Below are 27,427 nucleotides of genomic sequence, written 5' to 3'. Positions count from 1 at the left end.
AGTATTAATTTCTTCGTCACATTACAAATTTCTGGTGGTATACAATCGTTAAAAACTATATTTTTAAACTTGTGATGCAGTGTTTGGAACCTTTGGTGTAGTAATGAATATTACTGATCTTTCTCTCAACAGCGAGTTATGACGCGAGAAGAATACTATACGTTTTCAAAGAATATATCAAAATATTAATTTGTTGAGGATATCTCGATGCCACAACAAAAATCAACCTGAAAAAGTATTCAAAATATTTCCTATTTTGGTTGTAGTACTTATAGTTTTGTTTTTCAAATACTTTTAAAATTGAGTGGCTAAAACGAAATTGTGATTTGAATCCACATTTATTGATATGACTTGAATCAACTATTGGTGTATGAACCTAAAGTTACGCAGATACTGTCCAGTCATTAATTAGCCGAAAGCAGTTGAGCATCAACCACTGAGATATCTTAGGAAAAAGAAATTTAAAGGACCAATAAGTAACATTTCATTGTGTAATTTGCACTAAACAAATCAAAAATAGCAACACGTGTATCATCATCACACAATAGTTTCTTCAGGAGTTTTCATATTCCAGTATGAACTCACAATAAAGTGTTACTCAAATATGTTATTTGAATTTTAATGAAGTATCGGCCAGTTCTATCACATAACATATTTGTAGTAGTGAAGATGGAATCTTTTCATATCGGCGAAACGGTGACACTTGACGTCATTTACTCTAGCAAATGAAGGTTAACAGTAGTGCAAAACATAATTACAATCAAGTTTGGAAATACATAGTATTCATTATATTGACAAATACTATGAACATATGTTTATTTTATGTGGCAATTTATATTCAACTGATACTCGATCAACTGATTTTAATAACTCGACATTTTAATCATTTTCAGGAGCCTACTTCTTATTCTGAGGACAAAACAATATGTTGTTTTTGTTGTGCTGACGGCCCGATTGCCCTTGATATAGAGTTGCCAAAGAGAACATTGATACCAGGAGAAACAGTGAATGTCATGGCAAGATTGAGCAATTTATCTAGTACCAACATTGAGAATATACAACTAAAACTGAAACAAGTAGGTCATTAACTAAATCACATTCAAATTACATTTCGAAAAATCAGAGAAAAATTTTAAAAAACAACTCTTATATCTGGAGAAAATTAGCGTATTATTCATTAACAACGACAGGCATTTCAAATATAAATGAAGGAGAAATTTTTAAAATATGTGGTTTTTTTCATATTCCTTAAAACTGGTATCTGGCGATAGAGAAAATGTTTTCACCTAATCATCAAGTTGTTATTTTCTATAGAAATGTCAGTGATTCCTAAGGTTCAAGTGAATATCAGGAAATTATTTGAAATTAACCAAATCCTCACTCTGCTTGAGAACTCAGAAATTCAGAATATTCAATAAATACAAAATACGTGGTTCAAAAAAGCAAATTGAAAACAATTAACGAAATATACAAACAAAAGTACAGAGTTGCTAAACACCATGCAATACAACAAGATTCGAATCAAATTCAAATCATAGCCATAGAATAATTGTATCGTGATAATGAGACATCGATAACTCTGTTATAACGGCGTTTTGAAAAGTTTTGCCATATAAATCTTTTGACAAAAATTAAATCCTCGAGTCCGTGAAGGTTTCTCTCATGAATATCCAGAAAAATCAACTGATAGGCTGATCCATGGATCAAACTAGGTCATCAATAGATCAACCTCACAAGAATGAAGATTCAATTTTCACTAAAATGTTCACAAGTGTATGTCGAAAATACTGTTCATCGTGGAACTATTTGTTTTCCGGTAGGCATGGGTGGGATCCAACTGTGTAAGAATGTTGGGAGACGTGAATATTTGAATTTTTATTTTGAAATATTTATTTTCTTAATTCAAATACTCCATAGGAAATAAGATGGTGAACACTATGCAATTAGAACTAGTCTAGCTAAAATTTGGAAAATTATCCTATTGGGTCACTTATCATTTTGGTTAAGTTGAATGCCACTTCGAAAATACCACAAATATCGAAATGTCTTGAACTTACCAAACATGATGAATTATTGGTGAGTAAAAATTATTGAAATCTGCCATCTGTATTTATCAATTCCACAACTGAGAAATATTACATGTTGTCAGGATGGCCACTGATTTCATATACAGAGTCCAATATGACTTGAAGAATAAACCATCATTCTCTAAGTAGAGACAGTCTATCCAGTACGGAGACTGTTAATACTCTTAGTTATGTTTTGGAGAGATATTAACCAACCTTAGAGAAAGTTGCATTGTTACAAACATGGTTCTATGATGAATACTTCGGAATTTTCCAGCACTTCCCAAAAACAATTCCCGGTAATGTTTATAGTATTAGCATGTTTAGTCTGTTGGTGAAAGGCATAAAAGTTGAAGGTGTTTTGCGTGTTCGGCGATTTTCTTCTATCGAAAAAAATGGATCAAAGAATTTGCATCATATTTTGTGTAACTGCACAAGTTGTACAAGCTTTTCACATAACGTCGAAAAGATGTGAATGACGACTCTCGTCCTGGACGCCCCACCACATTAACAACCCATGAAAATGTTGAGAATTCTTCATTTTTATGGAGAATCGTCGAATAACTTAGCCAAGTTGCTGAGGATGTCCAAGATTTTGGGCATGTGGCAGCGAAGTTCGTTCCAATCTGGTGACTTTGACCAACAGTTCAATGAAATGTCATGGTTTTGCTCATTGTTTTCTTCAATTACCATGACGTAGTGCATAAGGAGTTCTTGCCACATGATCCTCAGCCAGTAAGTAGTATCATCTTGAACTTATGCGCTGTTTGCGAGAAACAATACGAAGAAAATGTCCGGTATTGTAAGAAAAAATAATGGTTTTTGCATCACGATAATGCGCCTGCTCACTCGTCGTTGCTTGTTCGTAATTTTTTGGCCAAAAACAATACCGTAATCATGTGTCAGATTTGGCCCCCTGCGACAATTGAGAAGATAAATACCGAATCGCTGAGAGAGCTCAAGAACATACCAAAAAGTGCATATCAGAACAGCTTGGAGGATTGGAAAAAAGCTAGCACAAGTATATTCCATCTGATGGGGGCTACTTCGAAGGAAACAAAATATAAATTGATGAACAAATAAATACTCAATGAGAAAAATGAAAATTCACTTCATTTTCTGATTAGACAGCATATACTGATAACATATAGGGCTACCCATTGAAACTTCAATTATACGTTACATTATATCGAACGGAATCATTAGGGATTATCATGAATTTTCAAAAATGTACGGTACTCCACTATAAAAATATGCTGATAAAAGTATGTTACACAACTGAGGTGAATACTGAGTAATCCGAAACCTATTTAGGAATCCAATGAATTAGCAATATATAACTCACGAAACTTACTTTTTTGTTCAAATAGTCCTTTTCTATTTAATTTCAGGTCATCACATGTCAAGTTGATATACCATCCAAAGATGAAAACGAAATTGAGAATATTCTTGTAGAGATCACCGAAGTCGGTTTGGGAGCTCATGGGGAACATACTTATAACTTTCCTCTTATGCTTCCGATGAATGTGCCTATTCCCAACTTTTCTCTATGCAAGTTGTTCAAAGTGGACTACCAGTGTAAAGTAAGTTGAAATTTCTTACGGACTTACGGACACCATATTCTCAAATATTTGAAAGGTTTCAACATCTTGAGCTCTCATCAATATGGCTTTCGGAAACAAAGATCAATAGGAGACCTGCTATCATGTGTCACCCACATTTGGAATAACGCAATCGAGAAACATGGAGAATCAAGAGCTGTTGCGCTTGATATTTCTAAGGCCTTTGTGTGGCATAAGGGTTTGCTGGCCAAACTTTGATGCTATTTCTTGTCGGATCATTTCTGTGTAAGGCTCTCTAGCTTCCTGAAAGGACGTTTCCTACAAGTGGCCGTCGATGGATATCTCTCGAATACTTTCACCTCAACTCTGGTGTTCTTCAGGGATCCATATTGTCTTCAACCCTTTTTTAGTGTATATCAACGACTTATTGGAAAAAACCGAGAATCCAATATATTGCTTTGCAGATGACAGCACACTTGGCTCATAATTCCAATTGGATTTCCGGACATCGGCTACGGAGGCACATCTTCACCGGCAGCAGGAGGTTGCATATCTTAATGAAGATAAGTGATTTCGAATTCGGGTGAAAGTAACCACGTTCAATCCAGTGCCAAAAAATTCCAGGCGTCGGTTTTCTTCAAGAAGATAAATGTCTCCGAACCGGATAGCCTAGCACATAGTCTATGAAGGTTGGATATTAGTAGATAAACAAAGCGGATACGAGCTCAAAATCCCATGTATATTCTTATGGAGCTTAACTTTCTGCAATTTTTGGTTCAAACAGGAGTGGGGGAAACGTGTGACGTCATCGACGCAGGATGGAATGAGTATCGTAGAGATTCAAGCCTGGAACTCCGCCCCTCGGCCCTCTTAGTACTCCACTTCACCGCTCAGGCCCTCTTGAGACTCCGCATCACCCCTCGGGCCCGCCTTATCACGTGATCATAATTAAAAAAAATTATAGTTATGAGAATCGAACCCGGTTCGTCCGCGTGGTAGAAATTGTCCTTAGCCTCGACACCAACGTAAGACATTGGAAGTAACTGCGAATGATGGGTATTTATAGCGTTAATTTTGTCGGGACCGAAATTGACTCATTTTATATACCTGACCGCTTTTTTTATTTTCGTAGAATGTTAGGGAAATTGTAATCGTCATTTCCTTGTGGAAGATTGTAAAATAAATCGTTGTTTATGGAAAAATTAGCGTTGCCGGTTTCAAAATTAAGCGTGAACGACTCGATGAAAATTGGAAGCGCGAAGGTGATATATTAATAATAATGAATCAGATTTAAGAAAAAGTATGATAACACAACAGTTCAACCTGCGATCCCTCAATGTGTACGGGGTGCCTCAAAATACATCATTGAAAACAAACATGCGTCGAAGTGTACAGGGTGTGTCAAATATATCATTTAAGAAAAAAACATCGGGTAAAAATATGATATCAGTGTGTATACAGGGCGTTTCAAAGTTCATCATTTAAGAAAGAAACATGTCGGTTTAACAGAAGTCTAGCGTTTCAACATGTCAGAAGGACGCTAAGTCTCGTTTCTTTGTTAACCAAGTTAGCATCATCAGGAGAAGGAGGAGATGGCACAAAAGTTGTCGAGGAGTTATGTATTGTGGAGTCAACATTCGAAAATGGGGAAAGCGAAGTATTCGACCGTTTTACAAGCGTTTCGACCGTTTTGCGGGCGACCGTTTTTAGTACGTTTTCGACCGTTTTCCGTACGTTTTCAATCGTTTTCGTGCGTTTTCGACCGTTTCGCGTGCGTTTTCGACCGTTTTCGTGCGTTTTCGATCGTTTGCGTGCGTTTATTCGTTATCGTTTCATTGTTATTGTCGTAACCGTTTTTCGTGTTTCAATATGACAGTCATTTATCATTTAATGCATTCCGCTAACCAAGTAAGCATCATCAGGAAATGAGTAAAGTCCACGCTTTGTCATATGAAGATTCATTTTGCGAATTTTCAGGCTCCTGAACGGAACCTTGTGGAACACTCAGGCTAACGTCTCTATACAGAGTGGCGACGGTAAGCCAATCAGAATGGAGGAATCAAATATCGGACGATTGATTGTGTTAGATGAAATTGAACTGGAGAATGTGAATCGAATAATAATAATGATAGTGATAAAACATTAAAACTTCGAAAGTGACGTAGTCAGCGTGGAAGTTGGTGGCGTGGTAGAAAATGTGTTATGGTTTGTGGAGATGAGTTATTAGAAAAAAATGGCACAACTGTCAGAAGGGCACTAAGCTTTATATAGCACATCAACTGAAAAAAACAAATGCAGAATGTATCGACAAAGAAAAACCAAAGATGGAGCAACATATCAATAAGCCACTAAGTCACATCTTTGTTGATGATAGTTGAATCTCAACTTGCAGCATATGAAATGTAAGGAAACGAATGCAGAATTCATCGACAAAGAAAAAACAAAAAATGGTCGCAACATGTCAGAGGGGCACTAAGTTGTATATTCACTAAAAATGATCAGAACGTCACACACAACACGTCAAATTAAAAGTAAATTTATGCAGAATTCATCGACAGAGAAAAAACAAAGATGACGTAACATGTCAGAAGGGCATTAAGCCACATCTTCGTTGATGATTGTTGAATCTCAACATGCAGCACATCAAATGAAAAGAGAAGGGGTATAGAATTCATCGACAGAGGAAAAAAACGAAGACGATGCCAAGAGGGCACTAGTTCACGTCTTCGCAGACACATTACTATGTAATGCACATGAAAGGGGTATCGATGTTGAAATTAATAAAGGAACGACATGGCGACATGTCAAATAGGCACAAGGTATGATGAAATAATTTTGAAATACGTATGAGAAGCATATGTGAAGTCGTAGAGATCTTGGGAAAAAAAGTGAAAATTTGATTATCCACCTTTTACATATCTTTACGTTTCATGCAAAATTAAACACATTCGTTCACTAAAACATTTGATATATTTGGATTCCTCATGGTGGGAATGTTTGGAATCCGTCAAAAAAGGTCATTTTCGGTTTTCACTTCCGGTCGTTAGATTTCAATGATTTTAATATCAATAGATTCGTTTAGATGTCAAAGAACATAATTAATAATTTTTCGAAGCCTAAAGGACCTCATTTCTTATTTCCGTTATATTAGCTGCAACAGGTCGATGTTGGTACTAATTTCAAATGATTTCATTTGTTGATTATGGAAAATATAATATCAAGCGCCTAATGTGGAACAGCATAGGAAGAATTGCAAAGAAAATCATTGAACAAATTTGAAATTCAATGTTATTAGGTTACGAACAACTATAAGTGAAATTCAAAGGCAGCAGTTCGAATCATAATCAAACCAAGGCGTGAATTTGTTTGTAGTTGATGATGGGGTGAAGACCAAAAGTAAATAATGAACTATTTCGAGCCTAAAGTGAATGAGCGAAATGTCCGATAAAATACACGACTGCGATCGATCTGTCATTTTTTATCTGACACGTTCAAAAATACCCGGAGTATTCCTTATTACATTACAATGGTCATTTATCTGATTCCTAAAATCATTCATATCTAGTACAGGAGTTTTATATACAAGAGATGACCCTATGAATAAAAATCTAGAACATTCATATTCAAAAAATTCATATCCTTCCAAAAACCCATATGATTTGTAATGTAACGTTCACGAAAATTTGTGTACAAATCAGCACATCTCCATCTCATTATGTGTCAGTTTGAAGAAATAACTGTCCATAGATGTTGACAATTTTTATTTAGTCAAACAGTTGAAATTTAATCAATAAAAAAACTTTTTTGTGAGGCACAGAGAGTCGTCACTCAGGATATTAGTAAAAATAGAAAATCAGTCTACTTTGAATCATAATGAATCGTAACGGCGCCGCCACGTGAAGGAGCAATATTTCACCATTCGAATACATAAAAATTGTTCGTGAGTGAATGTTATTTGAAGTAAGAAGGAATTATTCATAAATTCAAAAAATATACTACAAAATATTTATTGATATCTAATCATTCCATTAATATATACACAATTACATTCTACAAGTATCGATACATTTTGCTGCTATTAAAGTTTTTTGAATTTTTATTCATCGAATTTACTGATAATATAAAGTAGTTAGTTGAACATTCATTAATAATATATACATCTTTTCTCAGCTGAACTGCAGCCAAAGACATATATACTAGTAATCATGGGCTAATCGTCTATATCCATAGCATTTGATGTTTGAGGGATAGAATAGTGACCCCAAGGAAGCGTATTGTGTGAATCTGGAATTATATAACGCTTATCATCTTCGTTGACTCGACAGAGACAAAACGTTGAACGACGGGTCAACATATCTTCGATATTCCAAAATTCTCCAAAACCCTCAGTCAATCGAAAACCAATAAAATATTATTAAAATTGTGTTGTGTACATTACCTACTCGACCGTAGAAAAGTCCTGGATTAGAAATTCGTCGTCGCCCAGGGATCCGCCCAAAAGAAAGGTAAGGTGAACAATTCTGAACCCACTTTTCCTTTTCTAATATTAATCGGTCAAATCGCAGTTGGGTTTGAGGGTTGAAACCCTTGGATCAATCATATGGTCCTTTTCGAGCCGGATACTCTAAAAACAGCAGATTAGGCCATCTAGAATTTTGTAGTAAATAATAAGACCTTTCATTTTATATTTATAGAAAGCATAAAATACCCGTCAATTTAATGTTACAATATATTTGTTATTACATTTTCGCATTCTTCTCTGTTTTTCCAAATATTATAAATAATTTTGGTGGTATTTTACATATTCGTTTTGTCTCCGATGTTTTTCAATTTATTGGCTGAATTTCAACAACTCGATTTCTATTTCAAATATCTATAGTACCCAGTGTTTTCATGATACGCTGATATTCGATTTTTGGAAAATAAAATTTTTTTACCAATTTTCTTCGATGATAGTAACCCAAAAATATATTGTATTATATTTTCAACTTACTTCGAAATTTTCGAAATTACTCTCAATATTTCCAAGCTTTCTGTGTTTTTATGCAAATTTCTGCGTTTTCTCTTATAGTTCAAATGTTCTATTTCTTTTTTATTAGAGAAAATAACGTATTTGATTGAACTAAAGCACAAAATTCGATTTTTCAAAAGTGCAAATTCTAACTTTGTGTAGAATAAGTAAGTCATTTTGTTTCTACGCGCGAAATGATTTAAAACATACATTTTCTATTTCTGGTCGAAAATTAAACTTGTTCAAACAATCTTGTTACCGAATTCAGCCCAGGTTATTTCTACTGATATTGTTTATTGTGGCCATATTATTGCATTTTATTTAATTTAATATTCAATAAAATGAAATAGATCTGTTTTGTTTTCAATAGTTCAATATTGGTATCAGTTTTTTATTAGAAAGCAGTGGTCATGATTTTTTACCTTTGTTCAGGCACTGGGTCTTTTCTTTTTAGAAATTCTTCCATTCGAAATCTACACTCAGATTTATAATTTGATTTTTTACGAAGTAATGTCTAGTATGAGAGCATTGAAGCAGCTGCGTGCTGCTAGGGAAGTTGCTATCGATCAGCTGTTTTCAATATATACGGTGTCTCAGTCGGCAAAAAATATGTCCATTCTAGATTTAAAATGTGTTATCATAGCTTGGATGGATGTTATACAGAGTTCGAAAGACAACACTTACATTTTATAAATGCGTTGCCTGAGGACCCCGACCAACTGCTGGTGGAAAAAGAAGTCAGAGCTGATTTTCTTGAAAATATTATGATATAAAAACAAATTATTACGAATTGTTCGAGCAACAATTGGACACCAAAACTGTTATTAATTCTGTTCAAACTAAAAGTGCTAAGCTTTCCGAAATTAAATTGCCTAAATTTGACAGAACCTTCCAGAACTGGCCTGGTTTTATTGATTTATTCAACTCACTTGTTCACAGTAATACTGAAATTTCAGATGTTGAAAAATATAAACACTTAATTTCTTCTCTAGAAAAGGCACCTCTAGGAATCGTTAGAGCTGTTCCTCTATCTAGCGATAATTACGCAATCGCCTACAAAACTTTAAATGACAGATTTCAAAATCTCAGTTTGCTAAGTGATGCCTATTGTCTCAAATTAATAATGCCCCTAAACTCACCCAAGATACTGCAGAAGGTATTAGAAATTCAATTGATACTTTGGAGGAAAATTTAGCGGCTTCAAAAGTGTTCAAATTACCGGTGGATAGTTGGTACTTCGTTATTTTCAAAATTTTAATTCGAAAATTAAGCATGAAAAATGTCAAAGGATTCGAAATGCAAGAAGCTACGAATCAAATTCTCTCCTATCATTCTTTAAAATTTTTTTTGTAGAAACAATGTGTAGCTCTTGAATCAGTTTCGTTAATGTTGCCGAAAGACAGTAACTTTTCAAAAAATTCAAACCTTTCAAAAAATTGAAACTCTTCAAAACATTCCAAATATAAACCCAAACAAAATAAATCCAATCAACATACTCTTCTTGTAAAGACATCTAAAAATTCAAAAGCTTTATCTAAAGCCTATATATGTCCTATTCGCAAGGAACTTTATTCGATTTACAAGTGTCCGTCATTCTTGTCTAAAACGCCTAATGAGCGGCTTCAACTGGTAGTTCAAAACAATTGGTGCACGAATTGCCTCCATAACGGACACAAAACTCACGAGTGTAAATCACAAGATTCTTGCAGGGTGTGTGGTCAAGGTAAACATCACACATATATTCATGTTTCTAGTGAGAGTTCTGCTGAAACTCCTCCATGCAATAGGGCGGCACTTCCGACCTCCAATAAAATTTCAACAACTCTTCTCTCCACTGCAATAGTGGATATTCTTGATACCTGGGTTTCTTATAAACCAATCAGGGTTTTTATCGATAATGGTTCTCAGTTAAATATTATTGGACAAAAATGTGTTACCCGCTTAGGCCTTTCGAAAATGCCAAGTTCTTGGTCCATTTTTGGTATAGGACAAATCGAAACCTCAAGTTCACCATAAAATCAAAACCATCCTATTTTCGATTTCGAGGCTCTTGTTATGACAAAAGTATGTTCTAAGATGCCCACTAGTTTTATTCCCAAAAACACTTTTCAGAATATTGCAAATTTGAACTTAGCAGATCATGATTTCAACATTTCGGCACCAATAGATTTACTACTTGGTGGGGGAATTTATCCCTTTATTTTGCGAGATGGACGTATCGTGGGTGATGGTGTATCGCCTTCATGTCTCAACACTTGCTTCGGTTGGATTCTCTCAGGAGATCTGCAACTTTTTACAAACCCTAGTTCAGTCAGTTCTTCTTTTATCATTTCAGAATCTGAAATTAATACAACTTCAAAAAGATTTTGGGAGGTTGAAAATATACCTTCTGTCGAGGTCAACTCACCCGAAGACACTTTATGTGAATTGATCTTCCAAAATACTCATTCTAGAGATACTTCAGGTAGATTTCAAGTTTTTTTACCTTTCAAAAATGGCAAACCTACCTTTTCAAATATCTATTCGATTGCATTAAGACGATTCTGTTCACTGGGACGTCGACTTCTAAAAGATAAACTTCTTTTCGATTCATATCCAGAAAGCATTAAAGAATTTGTTGATTCTGGCTACATGGAAGAAGTACCGTTTTCCAACCGTCCTTCTACCTACTACTTACCACATCATTGTGTAGCCAAACCAGAAAGTACTACGACCAAAGTGCGAATGGTGTTCGATGCATCTTGTAAGGACGCGGCTGGCTAAGCCTTAATGACACTCTTTCAACAGGCCCAAAATCACAAAATTATATTTCAACGATTCTTTTGAAATTTCGTTTGCATCTTTACACGTTCACAGCAGATGTCAAGAAAATGTACTGTCTAATCAAGGTGACATCTGAGCATCGAGGATACCAACGTATTCTTTGGAGTTTTACCCAAAACGATCCAATAAAATCCTATGCTCTTAAAGTTGTCACTTTTGGAGTTTCCTCTTCGCCATATTCAGCTCTTAGAACAGTCATGCAATTAGCCGAAGAAGGAAAAGATACATTTCCTCTGGCTTCTAAAGCCTTAGCTTCTGATCTTTATATAGATGATATCGTATCTAGTATTCGAAACTTGCATGAAGTTAAGCAGCTTCAGTCGGAATTAATTGCACTCATGCGAAGAGGAGGTTTTGAACTTCGCAAATGGTCTGCCAATCATCCTTCACTTTTCGAAAATATTCCTCCTGAACATAGACAGCAGCAGTCTCTTATTTTCAATGCCGAAGAAATATCTTTTATAAAAATTCTAGATCTAAAATGGAACCCAGGTTGGGATTCGTTTTCGTACACAGTTGAATCTTTAGACCGTCCCTGTACAAAACGGACACTTTTGTCATCTGTGGCGCGAGTATTTGGTCCACTCGGTTTTTTGGCACCTTTAACATTTTTTATCAAACTTCTTATTCAGCATTTGTGGTCATTGGGACTGGACTGGGATCAATCTCCTTCTATTGACGTCCTCGTAAAATGGGAGCAATACAGAGCTGAACTTCCATTCATTTCAAATCTTTCAATAATTCGACCTTTATGTGACGAAATATTTTTGAAATGTGAGCTTCATGGCTTTGCTGATAGCAGCGAAAAAGGTTACGCTACCGTTATTTATTTTCGATATCTAAGTAAAAACGGCATTAAGGTAACTCTCGTGTGAGCAAAATTCAAAATAGCACCACTTAAACGATTATCGCTTCCTCGCCTTGAACTATGTGCTGCAGTGCTGCTAACTAGATAACCAGCTTTATTCTAAAAACATATTCCTCCAAAATTCATTTTAACAAATTCACAGCGTGGTCTGATTCTACAACTGTCTTGGATTGGGTCAAATCATCTCCACATCGCTGGAAAACCTTTGTTTCAAATCGAGTGTCCTACATTCAAGATAAAATTTCCCCATCTTCTTGGCGACATGTCCGCTCCGAAGACAATCCGGCGGATCCTGGCTCCAGAGGATTGCTGCCATCTCAGCTTCTTGGCTGTTCCTTATGGTGGGCGGGGCCGATTTGGTTACAATAAAATGAAGAAACTTGGTTTGGCCACATAGTATTTCCAATCATAATTCTTCCCAAGCAGGTGATGAAAAACGAGCTATTTCTTCATTAGCTCTCACTTCATCTAATTATTTCAATAAACTTTTGCAGAATTTTTCGAGTTTACCTAAAATGCAGACCATTATTGCTCATTTTTTGCGATTTATTCATAATTTCAAATACCGTAATTCACCTGAAAACAAAAAATTAAACCATTTTTCTAATTTTGAACTGTATAAAGCTCTTATGGTTTCAGTAAGATATGTTCAAAATTCTGTATTTGCTAATAACATTCAAAATCTTAAAGAGTGCAAACCCGTTTCAAAATCTTTAAGAAAACTCAACCTCTTTCTTGAAGAAGATGGCATTCCCAGGGTGGGCGGTCGTTTGTTATTCTCTGGATTGTCGTATGACCAGAAACATCCTGCTCTTCTTCCCAACAAACACCGTTCAACATATCTAATTATTGAGGACACGCACAAAAAATATCTCCATCCAGGGCCTCAAACAATTCAATTTCTTTTAGCCCAAGAGTTTTGGATTTTGTGCTCTAGAAGGGCAATCTGTCAGTGTCTTAGCAAATGCCCTACTTGTTTTAAGATGAATCCAACTCCTCTTCAACCTTTCATGGGGAATTTACCATCTTTTAGGATCAACCAAGTTAAGCCATTCTCCATCGTTGGTGTAGATTATGGTGGGCCCTTTTCAATTGTTTTTAGTGAAGCACGTGGCGCAAAATCCAATGAGAGCTTATATATGCCTGTTTGTTTGTGCTGCCACAAAAGCTTTACACTTAGAGGTCACGTCAGATCTTACTATATAAACTTTCATCGCCGCTCTTCGACTGTAGTCAGTTATTTTCTGATAATGGAACTGCATTTGTTGGAGCTTATAGGGAGCTCAACAGACTTACGGAACAAGCCGCTTCAACTGAGCGCATCGAATGGTCATTTAACCCCCCGTCAGCACCTCATTTTGGCGGGCTTTTCGAGGCTGGCATCAAATCAGTAAAAAACTATCTTACTATCGAACTATTGGTTCCCAAATATTGAGTTATGAAAAGTTCTAAACCATTCTGTGTCAAGTTGAGGCTATTCTAAATTCACGTCTTCTTTGTCCTCTTAGTAATGACCCAAACGATTTATCCGTTTTGACCCCGGGTCATTTTTTGACTCAGGTACCGCTTAATACTATTCCCGATCCAGACTTAATCATCTTAGTAGATGGCAGTTAGTGCAGCGCCTCACACGTGATATTTGAAAGCGCTGGCTGAAAGCGCTGACTCTTATTTGAATACGTTGGAACAACGAAATAAGTGGCTTACTAGTTTTCACAATGTCAGTCGGGATACTTTAGTTCTAATAAAAAATGAACCAGTTCCACCTCTTGAGTGGAAAATTGGTAGAATTGAAGAACTTTATCCAGGACACGATGGCGTTGCGCGTGTAGCTATAGTAAAGACTAACACGAGTTACAGTTCGATAACCTCTTACATCAGCAGGATATTGTTCGATGACCCGAAGACGACATCAATTATTTTGCTGATATCTGCAAAGTCGGCAATAATTTATGTATAAATAGGTTCAATTGATTTGTAATAGCCAGTACTTATATTTTATAGTTATTAGTTGTTACTCTGTTCAAATAAAAAGTTTTTAAAAACCCTTTTGTGTGAACGAGAAATATAATTGGCGCAGTCAGTAGGATAGTGGAAGAGTCCTTAGAAGATCCTCGTCGTTCTCAAACGTTTATCCACTATTCTCCCGAACCAAGTTCCACCGAGAAGCAAGTACTCCAGGAAGAATTCCGGTCGTAGACAAGAATACCTCTTCACTATCGACCGTCAAGGAATATCTACATAGAAATAAGTTTTTGGTGACAGAATATGCAACGAGCCATCATCGTCATCCTGTAAGCATAAATGAACTCGACTTCATCAATTGCAAATACTATTTTACGTCCCCCTACCTTAGTTTTACCAAATTCACCTTCAAGTATCAATTCTCGCCCATCCATTATTCCTCAAACAATTGACCAACCTTTAAACCCCATCAACATGGCAAAACAATTCGACCTGAAGAATTTTTGGATTGTACCCGAATACGATGGAAGCCCAAATGAATTATACCAGTTCATCAACGTATCAACAATGATTCTGAACGAATATTGGAATACTGAAGACCCCGGTTGTTTTCAGAACCATATATTGATACAAGGACTACTCAACAAGCTACGAGGCAGAGCCAAAGACGTCATCTCAGTTTATGGATGTAGTGACTGGAACAGCATCAAAGGAACTCTAATCCAAAACTTCGCCGACCAACGGAATGAAAATTCCTTAACAAGAGATTTGGTAAACCTGCGACAAGACCAGAACGAAACACCACAACGTTTCTACGAAAAAGTCATGGGGCTTTTAAACACAATATCAAACTATATCGAATTACACACCGCCGATGAAACAATAAAGATCAGCAAGAAAAGCTTTTTCCAACAACAAGCTCTAACAACATTCCTAGCCGGACTACGAGAGCCCATGGGATCCACCATAAGAGCAATGAAACCAATAGACTTGGCAACAGCAATGCAGTACATCCAAGAAGAAAACAATATCCGTTATCTACAAAGGACGTTTGGACCCCCACAAGTCCCCAAGAAACCACTCCAGACCCAGCAAAAAACTGCAAATCACCAATATGCCCAACAATCAATAACACAGCGGATGTACCAACCCATGCAACACTTTCAACGACCCGGACAACAACAACCTCATCAGGCAATGGGACTCCAACCACAATTTCAACAACCGACCTTCAGACCACATTGGCAACCAAATACTCAACAGAAACAGATGTGGCCTTCAGTCCAACCACAACGTTTTGGACAAAATCAACCAAACAGGCAGAACGGACAAGAACCAACACCAATGAGCATCAGTACCAGAAATACTTATGGAGCACCAACGAGGAGCATGAGAACCCAACCTCAGGCAAGACCAAATTTCAATCCAGCTCCCATGTTCAACATTGAGCAACATGACGAAGACTTTGAATACGAAGCAAACCCCTATTACATTGAAGAAACCTGCTCTTATCCCAATCAAGAACCGACTGAAGAATTCCAGGTTCAAGAAGACCAACAGGAACCAGATGTAAATTTTCCATTGGATCCAGGACAAAACCAAGAAACATAGTGGAACTGCATACATTCGACGATAAGAGAGAACTTCCTTATATAACCATTGCAAATCCTCCCCTCAAACTCCTCATTGACACCGGATCAACAAAATCCTTTCTCAATCCTGAATTAGCTTTCCAATATTACAAGGATTGCATCAAAAAAGATCCCTTCGTCGTCACTTCCATTTTCCAAAACTATTCTCAAGATTACAGTGCAGAAATCCCCATATTTCCTGAGTTTAACTCAAACGGCATTCTGAAATTCTACCTCTTCAAATTCCACAAAACTTTTGATGGCCTCATTGGACTCGACAACCTGAAATTTCTCAAAGCTGAACTGAATTTTCCTGAATCCTCCCTTTTAACCGAATACTCCTCTCTCCCAATCCAGTACTACGAAACCAATAAGACCCAGTTCTACTCTATTCAATTGGAGCCAGACAGCGTGGCCCAAGTACGACTACCGGTGAAGGAGAAGAATGGAACTATCATGATACCAAGACAGAAACTGCAAGGCGCTTACATCCGTGAAGCTCTCACTGATGCCCGTGATCATCTAGCCTGGACGGAAATTGTCAACTTCAGTCCAGATAAACTCCAAATCGTTCTAGCCGAACCAGTATGCAGCAGCCCAATAAATCTTCAAGAGCATCATATCTATTCTGCTGACATAATCCCATCAGGAAACAGAGACCCAATCAACAACATGGATGATCTAATCAGAACAGACCACCTGAATCCAGAAGAGGAGATGCATATCAGAAAATTATGCAGAAGATATGCTGATATTTTTCACCCTCCAGATTCCTCACTCACATTCACCAATCAGGTCAAACACCATATAAAAACCAGAGACGAAATCCCAGTCTACACAAAATCATACCGATATCCGTATGTACACAAGGAAGAAGTCAAGAAGCAAATAACTTCGTTATTGGACCAAGGAATCATCAGACCTAGCCAATCTCCCTGGTCCTCACCAATTTGGGTCGTTCCAAAAAAACTGGACGCCTCTGGAAAAGCAAAATGGCGTATCGTTGTGGATTTCCGCAAAGTCAACGAGAAGACAATCGACGACCGCTACCCTATTCCGAATATTTCTGGCATCCTCGACAAACTGGGAAGGTGTCAATATTTCACTACCCTGGATTTGGCAAGCGGATTTCACCAAATAGAGATGGCAGAGGAGGACATCCCTAAGACCGCATTCAACGTCGAAAACGGACACTATGAGTACCTGCGTATGCCGTTTGGACTGAAAAATGCTCCAGCGACCTTTCAAAGGGTTATGGACAATGTCCTAAAGGGTCTACAAGGGACTATCTGCTTGGTTTATATGGATGACATAATCATCTTCTCTACATCTCTGCAGGAGCATATGGTCAACCTCACAAAAGTTTTCCAACATCTACGAGAAACTGGTTTCAAAATACAAGTAGACAAGTGCGAATTCCTGAAAAAAGAAGTCAGCTTTCTAGGACACATCGTCACTCCAAATGGGATAAAACCAAACCCAGCAAAAGTCAAAGCAATCATGGATTATCCTGTACCTCGAACTGTCAAAGAAATCAGAGGATTCCTAGGACTTCTAGGGTACTACAGGAAGTTCATCAAGGACTTCGCCAAGACTACCAAACCGTTAACCTCCTGTCTCAAGAAAGATGCCCATATAGAGCATACGCCAGAATTCCTAAAATGTGTTCAAACTTGTAAAAACCTGCTTACCAATGAACCACTACTACAGTATCCGGACTTCACAAAGCCCTTTAATCTGACCACAGATGCCAGCAATTTCGCCATAGGAGCCGTTCTATCCCAAGGACCCATAGGAAAAGACAAGCCAATAGCTTATGCATCCAGGACCCTGAACGAAACTGAAATGAAGTACTCTACCATCGAAAAGAAAATGCTAGCAATAGTTTGGGCCACCAAATATTTCCGACCGTATCTTTTCGGCAGAAAATTCAAAATTCTGTCAGATCACCGTCCTCTCCAGTGGCTCTTCTCCTTGAAGGATCCAAACTCAAAACTGGTCCGATGGCGCCTGAAGCTAGAAGAGTATGACTACGAAGTGGTCTACAAAAAAGGCACAAGCAATACCAACGCCGATGCGCTCTCCAGAATAGAGATACATACAAAGGAGCTCCATGAAGCAAACTACGACGACGACAAGGCATCTCTATTCAACCATCCTCCATCAGAAGTTCCTGAGTCTGCAGATGACATCATCAACGATCTGTTTAAAGATTGCTTTCATCAACATTTTCCTGAAGATAAGGACCCCATACCGCAAGAACAAGAAATTCAGAATGAACCCCCAACCGAAGGAGACAAGGAATGCGTGAACCTGAACCCGGAAATTACCCCAGACGAAGATACTAGTGGCATCACCAACCATACAGCCAGAGAAAGTCCAATATTAGAAATACCAATATCAGAGAAACCTCTCAATGTCTTCAATAACCAAGTCATCTTCAAACAAGTAAGCTATAACCCAGCAAGAACGGTGATAGAAGAAATATTCCCGAATAAAAGAAGATACCATGCTCAATTGGGAAACGACAATATGGACGAAAATGTTTTTAACTTTTTCAAAGAATATATCAGCCCGGGAAAGAAATACGCTTTGATGTTCGAAGATGAAGAACTCTACCCCAGCATGTGCAGAATCTTGAGAGACATTCAAGAATTCCTCTTTCGATCTCATAAAATGCAACCGCCTTTTGGAAGATGTCAGTTGCTCAGCTAGACAAAAAGAAATAATCAAGCAGCATCATGAAGGAAAAACAAACCATAGAGGAATCACCGAAACGGAAACTCGGATCAAAAGATTGTATTATTGGCCCAATATAAAAAAGGATATCGAAGAAGCTATCAACTTATGCGAAACTTGTCAAATCAACAAGTATGATCGAAGACCAGAGAAGCCAAAGTTCATGCTGACACCTACCCCAACGAAGCCTCTTGAAATAATACACATGGATACCTTTCAGGCTAGTGGACAAAAATTCCTGACGATTGTGGATGCATTTTCAAAATATGGCCAGGCATATCCAATAGAGGGATGTAATGCTATCAACACTCTCAATGCTCTCTTAGTATTCATCAACCATCATGGAATACCACATATGATCGTCACTGATAATGGAACGGAATTCAAAAATGGACTGATCCAAGAATTTGTTGACACACATAAAGTCAACATTCACTATACCACTCCAGAAAACCCTCAGTCAAACGGGATAGTCGAAAGATTCCATTCCACATTGATCGAGCACTTGAGAATATTGAGAGATACGCATAAGAAAAGAGACATCAAAGAACAGATGCTCTATGCCATCCTAGGATACAACAACTCTATCCATTCAGCAACAAGACAGAAACCTATGGATATTCTGAACGGACATCTCAATAGTCAAGACCCATTCGATATCGACATAAGACGAGCCTTGATTAACAACTACGTCCAACAACACAGGGAAAAAACGAAGGAAATATATAGGAAAATCAACGAAGATTTACAGAAACAGAAAACAAATATCATAGAGAAGAGAAACAAGAAAAGAGAAACTCCTATTACCTACAAACCCTGCACCAAGGTGTACACAAGAAAAACAGTGAAAAGAAACAAACTGCTACCACCCTTCCTCCCAAAATCCATCCAAAAAGACCAAACAGTAACTGTCGAGACAGAAAATGCAAACGTCCATAAGAAAAATATAAGACATTTGCCTAATAAGATAACTAAATTCTTCGCCCCTGTACAGCCTTCATCCGACGAGAGGACAGGAGATCGAAATCCAGAACCTCAAGACAAATCCGGGACTACCTCCCCTCAAGATGGGACAAGCAAAGATCAAGACTAGTACCCACGACTTCATCCACTACTACGATCTTCAACCCATCCACGAAGATATCTACACATTGTTCCACTACGAAAGTTATGGTTCTGGAAGGAGTGCATCTGATAAAACTTCCACCAGGTTGTGAATTCAAAACCAACAACGAAGCCTTCATAAACTACAAAAGTGTCATATTAGACGAACCCCTCACTTTACCAAATATCAAGACAGCTCACATCAATTCCTTGCTGAAATTCAAAACATTGAAATTAGATAAGATTCCCCTGGATAAACTACAACATCTGACCCTAGAAGAAGATAGGTTACAACTCATCCCAGAAGAAACCAGACAATCTGATAATAGCCATTTCTGGATGACTCCCATTTACATTTCAATCACCATCTTCATTCTATACGTAATTTACAGATTGAAAAGGCAAACGAGGGAAGAACCATCCAATGATGATCCACCAGTTCCCGAACACGAAGCATCATCTTCAGTCTTGTTCGTCCCTTACAAGACTTCCCCAGGGGATGGAGAAGTTACAGTTCGATAACCTCTTACATCAGCAGGATATTGTTCGATGACCCGAAGACGACATCAATTATTTTGCTGATATCTGCAAAGTCGGCAATAATTTATGTATAAATAGGTTCAATTGATTTGTAATAGCCAGTACTTATATTTTATAGTTATTAGTTGTTACTCTGTTCAAATAAAAAGTTTTTAAAAACCCTTTTGTGTGAACGAGAAATATAATTCACGGGTTTATTGAAAAGGCCGCTGGTAAAGTTATGCCCTTTGCATGTGGTTTCTACATCGGACGAGATGTAAAATACTTCTCGTATTTTAGATGGGCGGAATGTTAATATTTCGCTCATATGTATATAAAGTTAAGTCAATATATGGGAAAAATATATATTACTATTCTTCAAGAATATTTTTTTTCATTTTGTTTCTTTATACAATTATTATTTCATTTCAAATTTTACTGGTCTAATCTGCTGCGATACCTTTCAAACAAAAAAAAAATAGATGAAAACTGGTGCAGGAAAACAAAGTCCTTATCTCGTTGACTTGGCAGAGATAAAACGGTGAACGACAGGTCAACATATCTTCGATATTCTAAAATTCCTCAAAACCCTCAGTCGATCTAAAACCAATAAAATATTATTAAAATTGTGTTGTGCACATTACCCAATCGACCATAGAAAAGGCCTGGATTAGAAATTCGTCGTCGCCTAGGGATCCGCCCAGAAGAAAGGCGAGGTGAACAGTTCTGACCCAGTTTTCCTTTTCTAATAATAATCGGTCAAATCGCGATTGGTTTTAAGGGTTGAAACCCTTGGATCAATCAGGTGAATAATCAAATTTTAATTTTTTTCTCAACATCTCTATGAGTTCACATATGCTTCTCATACGTATTTCGAAATTATTTCATCACACCTTATGCCTATTTGACATGTCGCCATGTCGTTCCTTTATTAATTTCAACATTGATACCCCTTTCATTTGCATTACATCAAAATCTGTCTGCGAAGACGTGAAAACTAGTGCCCTCTTGGCATCGTCTTCATCTTTTTTTTCTCTGTCGATGACTTCTATGCCCCTTCTCTTTTCATTTGATGTGCTGCATGTTGAGATTCAACAGTCATTAATGAAGATATGGCTTAATGCCTTCTTCTGACATGTTACGTCATCTTTGTTTTTTCTCTCGATGAATTCTGCATAAATTTACTCACAACGAAGTTGATGATAGTTGAAACTCAACGGATTATGATGGAATTGAACTTCAACGAAGTTGAATCAATTGATCGATATTTGATTCCTTCATTATGATTGGCTTACCATCGCCACTCTGTATCAGAAGTTAGCCTGAGTGTTCCACAAGGTTCCGTTCAGGAGCCTGAAAATTCGCAAAATGAATCTTCATATGACAAAGCGTGGACTTTATTCATTTCCTGATGTTGGTTAGCCGAACGCATTAAATGATAAATGACTGTCATATTGAAACACGACAAACGGTTACGACAATAACGATGAAACGATAACGAATAAACACACGCAAAATGAGTTACGTTCCTGAGTCCGGTCCTGCAACCTATAGTTGTACAAATTGCAATTCCAACATCTACCGGGATTTATGTATGCTGACTTGCTTTCTGCCGTGAATTATCTTTCGTACCGTAAATTATCTCATAGACATAGTGTTCTATTATTTGAATCATATTATAAATATATGTTAGAAATTATATTAATCATTCCAGTTTTGTCACTTGTAACCTGCATTTACAATTTTTATTAAAACATCGAGAAAAGTAAAATCTGTTATTGTGTGAAAAATAAGAGTTGTGAAAGAGTTAGTCAATACAAAATTGGTTTCAAAAATACGAGAATGCCTTACGAACCACACCACTGCTGAGGCATAAACGTAACTAATGGCCGAAAACGCACGAAAAATGGTCGAAAATGCACGTAAACGATCGAAAACGCATGAAAAACGGTCGAAAACGCACGAAAAATGGTCGCACGCGATGCAAACTTGGTTAACAAAGATATTTTTAAACGCTCTGTTTACACACTGATATCATATTTTGAACCGACATATTTTTTTAACTGATATATTTTGACGCACCCTGTACACTTCGACGCCATGTTTGTTTTCAATGATGTATTTTGAGACACCCCGTACACATTGAGATGTCGCAGGTTGCACTGTTGGGTTGTCATATTTTTCCTTAAATCTGATTCATTATCATTAATATATCACTTTCGCGCTTCCAATTTTCATCAAGTCGTTCAAGCTTGATTTTGAAACCGGTAACGCTACATTGCCTCATAAACAACAATTTCTTTTACAACCGGCAACACCTGCTTGCGCTAGAAACGTAAAACATCGATACCATCTCCATCTCTCTTTGCCTCTATTACGTCACACGCGTCTCTCGCTCTTACACACACATACACACCTTTATATGAAATAATAATTCTTTCCCAAATCTAAGTATACTTTTTCTTTCTTCTACAAGGAAATGACGATTACAACTTCCCTAACATTCTACGGAAGTCAAAAAATGCGGTCAAGTGTATAAAATGAGTCGATTTCGGTCCCGACAAAACTAACGTTATAAATACCCATCGTTCGCAATCCAATATCTTACGTTGGTGTCGAGGCTAAGGACAATTTCTCCCCCGCGGACCAACCGGGTTCGATTCTAATAACTATGAATTTTTTTAATTAGGATCACGTGACAAGGGGGCCAAGGGGTGAGGCGGAGTCCCAGCCGTTCTTGAGTTCTTTCATCATTATCATCATTATTTTTATAGATAAAATATTATATTTCAATACGAAGACAAATCCAAAAACACAAATCATAAAAATTGATATTCACCGCCCGTTTGCACCCTTCAGTTGACAAGTGATGCCACACTTTTTTTTTGTTTCAATTTACTCAACGTTAACATTGTACGACCTTGATATCTTGTCGAAATTACCGAGAAAGGGAGTCTTCTCACGCCGGCACTATACAGGGTGTCCCTGGACTTCCTCTTTTTCTCTCGGGAATGTATAGATGGGGTCAAAATATTACCAGTACTTCATATAACTTTTTTCCTAGAAGTCTTCGTAACCAAGTTACGGGCCCTCGAAGTTACAAAATGAAAAATGTTTTTCTTTGATAACTTTTCAAGTGAATATTCAAAATCATCCAAATTTTGGTAATTGACTAAACAAATGAATTCCGTCGATGAGCTTTCATGCAGGAGTCAGTTGTTTTGCTACAAAGTCAGGAACGGACTACCCCCGATGGTCCACACCCCAAAACTTTGAAATGACAGATATTTTTCAATATTTTTCAACAAAATAAGGTTACTTGGACAATTTCATGAATAAAAGTACTCGTGTGGAAAGTCGATCGGAGCAACGAGTCTTGATAAAAATGTAGTTCTACTCGACGACATCAAACCCGCTCGTCCACCATTATTTGAAATGAATGATTATCAAAGCAGAAATAATAATGATAACGTTAATTCAACAACATTTATAACAGGAATAATACAAAGTATGCTAAAATGAAGTCGTAAACAAAAAGTACAGTACCTATATGGAAGTTTAAGTCACAATTGTGATAGCAGATATTTTTTCAAAAGAAATATCAAGTTCTGTAGATTCGTGGTGTTTTTAAACTAACAAGCTACTCTACTGTGAAATATGGAATTCATTCCATATTTTGTATGTACATAATACGTGTGGAATAATCACGTTTCGTGTTGATCAGTTATCTGAATCTCATGAAACTCAACATTCGAATGTTTCAAATTCTTCTTCACAGCTAAACTGTTGAGGAGTTTCACTGATAATTATAATTTTATGGGAGAAATTCTTTAACACGAATCTAAATTTAGCTGAAAAAACGCACATCGGAAAAAATATTTACTATACTAATAAAAAGCAAACGAATGAACTACAAAAACGGCTGCACATGATCAGGTGAAAAATATCCAGGGAATAATATTTCTTTCACAGATGTTGACAAAAAAACCTTTAGAAAGTTTTGATAAAAAATGAGAAACTGGAATGCGATTTTGTTTTGTTGAGTGGTGCGTTGTTATATGACTATCATTGTATTGTCAATATTCTATAGGATATTTTGAATTTTTTTGATATGGCCGAACAGTTTACATTCAATGAATATGCAGATATGCATGTATTTTATGGACGAGCATTTTGTAATGCTGCAGAAGCTCGTCGTCTGTATTCCGAGCATTTTCCCAATCGAACGGTACCGTCAAGAGAAACATTCGAGCGTGTCGATCGCAGCTTGAGGGAGACAGGTATGTAATAATTGATAATTAATTTGAGCACGTTGTTTTATTTCGATATTATTGTAGGTACAGTTTTGCCAAAACGAGGTGGTGAGGGCGCTCCTAGGACTGTACGTACCGTTGTATTGGAGGAAAATATTTTGGAAGCCGTCGCTGATGATCCTTCAATGAGCATCAGAAATCTATCAGAACAGTTCCATACATCCAAGTCCACTATTCATAGAATAATTAGGGAACAACTGCTCCACCCATTTCACATCCAGAAGGTACATGCCATGACACCTCAAGATTTTCCAGCACGACTGGAATATGCCAATTGGTTCATGGATAGGCAAAGAGAGGATATGACTTTTATTAATCGAGTTTTATTCACTGATGAAGCAGGTTTCAGTAGAGATGGAGTTATCAACTCTCATAATCTCCATATTTGGGCCGAAGAAAATCCCCATGGGATATTGCAAACCAAACACCAACGGAAATTCAACGTGAATGTTTGGGCTGGTATCATAGGAAACCATCTTATAGGACCATTCGTTCTACAGGACCGATTGAATGGAGAACGTTATTTGGAGTTCATTCAGAACGATTTGAATGGACTTTTGGAACATGTTCCATTGCAAACCCGAAGAGATATGTGGTTTATGCATGATGGCGCTCCTCCTCATTTTATTTTGATTGTGCGTGACCATCTGAACCATATTTTCCACAATAGATGGATTGGTAGAGGTGGGCCATATTCATGGCCATCGCGGTCTCCGGATTTAAATCCATTGGATTTCTTTCTGTGGGGGCATCTAAAAAGCCTTGTTTACGCTACACCTATTCACACAACAGATGCATTGTTGAATAGAATAACATTACATTGTGAAGCCATACGAAACGACCCTGGAATGCTATTTCAAGTACAGAGAGGGTGTCTTCGCAGACTAAGAAAATGTATAGAGAGAGAAGGTGGTCATATCGAGCAGTTTCTGTAGCGGATTTTTCATTTCTGTTTGCTTTTGAGGCTCTTGAGTTTCGTTAGTTAAACGTGTTTGCATTATAAAAATTCGTTATGAACATTTTACCTATCATTTCCATTTTCCTTAAAAACTAATATTTTCGAATAATGGTAGACATCTCAGGATAAATGTTGTTGAATTAACGTTATCATTATTATTTCTGCTTTGATAATTATTCATTTCAAATAATGGTGGACGAGCGGGTTTGATGTCGTCGAGTGAAACTACATTTTTATCAAGACTCGTTGCTCCGATCGACTTTCCACACGAGTACTTTTATTCATAAAATTGTCCAAGTAACCTTAATTTGTTGAAAAATATTGAAAAATATCTGTCATTTCAAAGTTTTGGGGTGTGGACCATCGGGGGTAGTCCGTTCCTGACTTTGTAGCAAAACAACTGACTCCTGCATGAAAGCTCATCGACATAATTCATTTGTTTAGTCAATTACCAAAATTTGGATGATTTTGAATATTCACTTGAAAAGTTATCAAAGAAAAACATTTTTCATTTTGTAACTTCGAGGGCCCGTTACTTGGTAACGAAGGATTTTAGGAAAAAAAGTTATATGAAGTACTGGTGATATTTTGACCCCATCTATACATTCCCGAGAGGAAAAGAGGAAGTCCAGGGACACCCTGTATACAATTGATTCATATCTAGTTATCACCGCTACTGTAGATGTTTTCTAGTATTCTGTATGAAATATTCTTCCATCTTGTACTATCCGAGTTAAAGTGGGAACGCCGTAGGACGCAGAAATGATTATAGAATATAAATTGAAATACTCAAGGATGCAAAAAAGGTAGATCAATGTGACGGTATTTACAATATACAAGGATGCCGAAACGGTTGCATTATGTACGGATTCAGAAAAGATGGTATTATATAAATTTGCAGCAAATGCCATCAATTTTGGAGTTAGTTCAATATGAATCCATATATCATATGGATGAGGATCAGATTATCAGATGATACATCAAAGTGAGTTTTATTTGCCGCTCTGTCAGTCCGTGGTAAAAAAAAACTGACGTTACTGATTAGTTTTGCAGTGTAGTTGAGACTAAATGTCCGAACCTGGATAGCAATGAGAAACAGTGACGGTATAAAAAAATATCGTCAATTCTTTATCATGCCTTCTGTTACGGAATGTTTGGATATCGAAGAGGGAATGTGTCTGTATATAATTATATTTGTAGTTCTCTGGAGTAATTCTGGATTTAAACGCAATCAATTTCAGGAGTTTTCTCTGAACTTGTTCTAACTTTCAACAGCTAATTTTATCAAGGATAAAACACAAGCACTACAGGAAAATCCCTAAGGCTCTCTTAGAGCGGTGCCCGAGCGAAAGTAGACTTTCACGTTCTGTTAAAAAATAATGTTCCCAGTCCTCAAATAGCGTGTTAGTTAATAGCAGGGTATGTGTTAGCTAATGACCTTCCTTGTGATATTATTTTGAAGATTCAACCTACACCTCTTCATAGCTACGTTATAACTACTGGAAGCAAATCGTTCTTTTAGTGATAGTCCGATTATTCAAACATTTTTTCTCGAAAATTGATATTTAATTTGATAGTAAAATGCATTATTCATTCCAGGTTACAGCCAAACTTCCCGGAGTTCACAGTAACTTGGAAGTGTATATGTACCCACAAATAGGTAATATAGATATAGGGCATGCTTCAAATCAAATGGAAGGGTATTCATTACTCACGCCAATATCTCCTCCAGCAGACCATTCCACAATACAATATCCTCCCACGAATGGTCAGGGATATCCACTTCACCCTGCTTCACCTGGATTCGTTATTCCTCCGCCTGGAGAAGGTTGTATATATCCATCATCTGCACCACTTACTCAGTCAGG

At 37.1% G+C, this 27,427-nt stretch overlaps 1 protein-coding gene across 7 annotated transcripts in view; it reads left to right on the top strand.

The window, feature by feature from the left end:
- Nucleotides 1–27,427, top strand: part of LOC111517555 (arrestin domain-containing protein 3) — a 162,661-nt gene that overhangs the window by 74,128 nt on the left and 61,106 nt on the right. For 3 of the 7 annotated variants that reach the window (XM_074172300.1, XM_074172301.1, XM_074172299.1), the window contains exons 5-7: nt 894–1,076; nt 3,458–3,649; nt 27,159–27,426. In XM_074172300.1, the coding sequence (XP_074028401.1) occupies nt 894–1,076; nt 3,458–3,649; nt 27,159–27,426 (643 nt within the window). The remainder of the gene's footprint in view (nt 1–893; nt 1,077–3,457; nt 3,650–27,158; nt 27,427) is intronic. The other 4 variants (XM_074172302.1, XM_074172305.1, XM_074172303.1 and 1 more) reach the window with 4 other exon arrangements.

The sequence above is a fragment of the Leptinotarsa decemlineata genome, unplaced genomic scaffold, assembly GCF_025532065.1.
Source record: "Leptinotarsa decemlineata unplaced genomic scaffold, Ldec_3_MD MMD2_tig00000090_RagTag_RagTag, whole genome shotgun sequence".
NCBI classification, from domain to species: domain Eukaryota; kingdom Metazoa; phylum Arthropoda; class Insecta; order Coleoptera; family Chrysomelidae; genus Leptinotarsa; species Leptinotarsa decemlineata.
The sequence above is the reverse complement of the archived record's forward strand: the minus strand, read 5'-3'. Positions and strand labels throughout refer to the sequence as shown.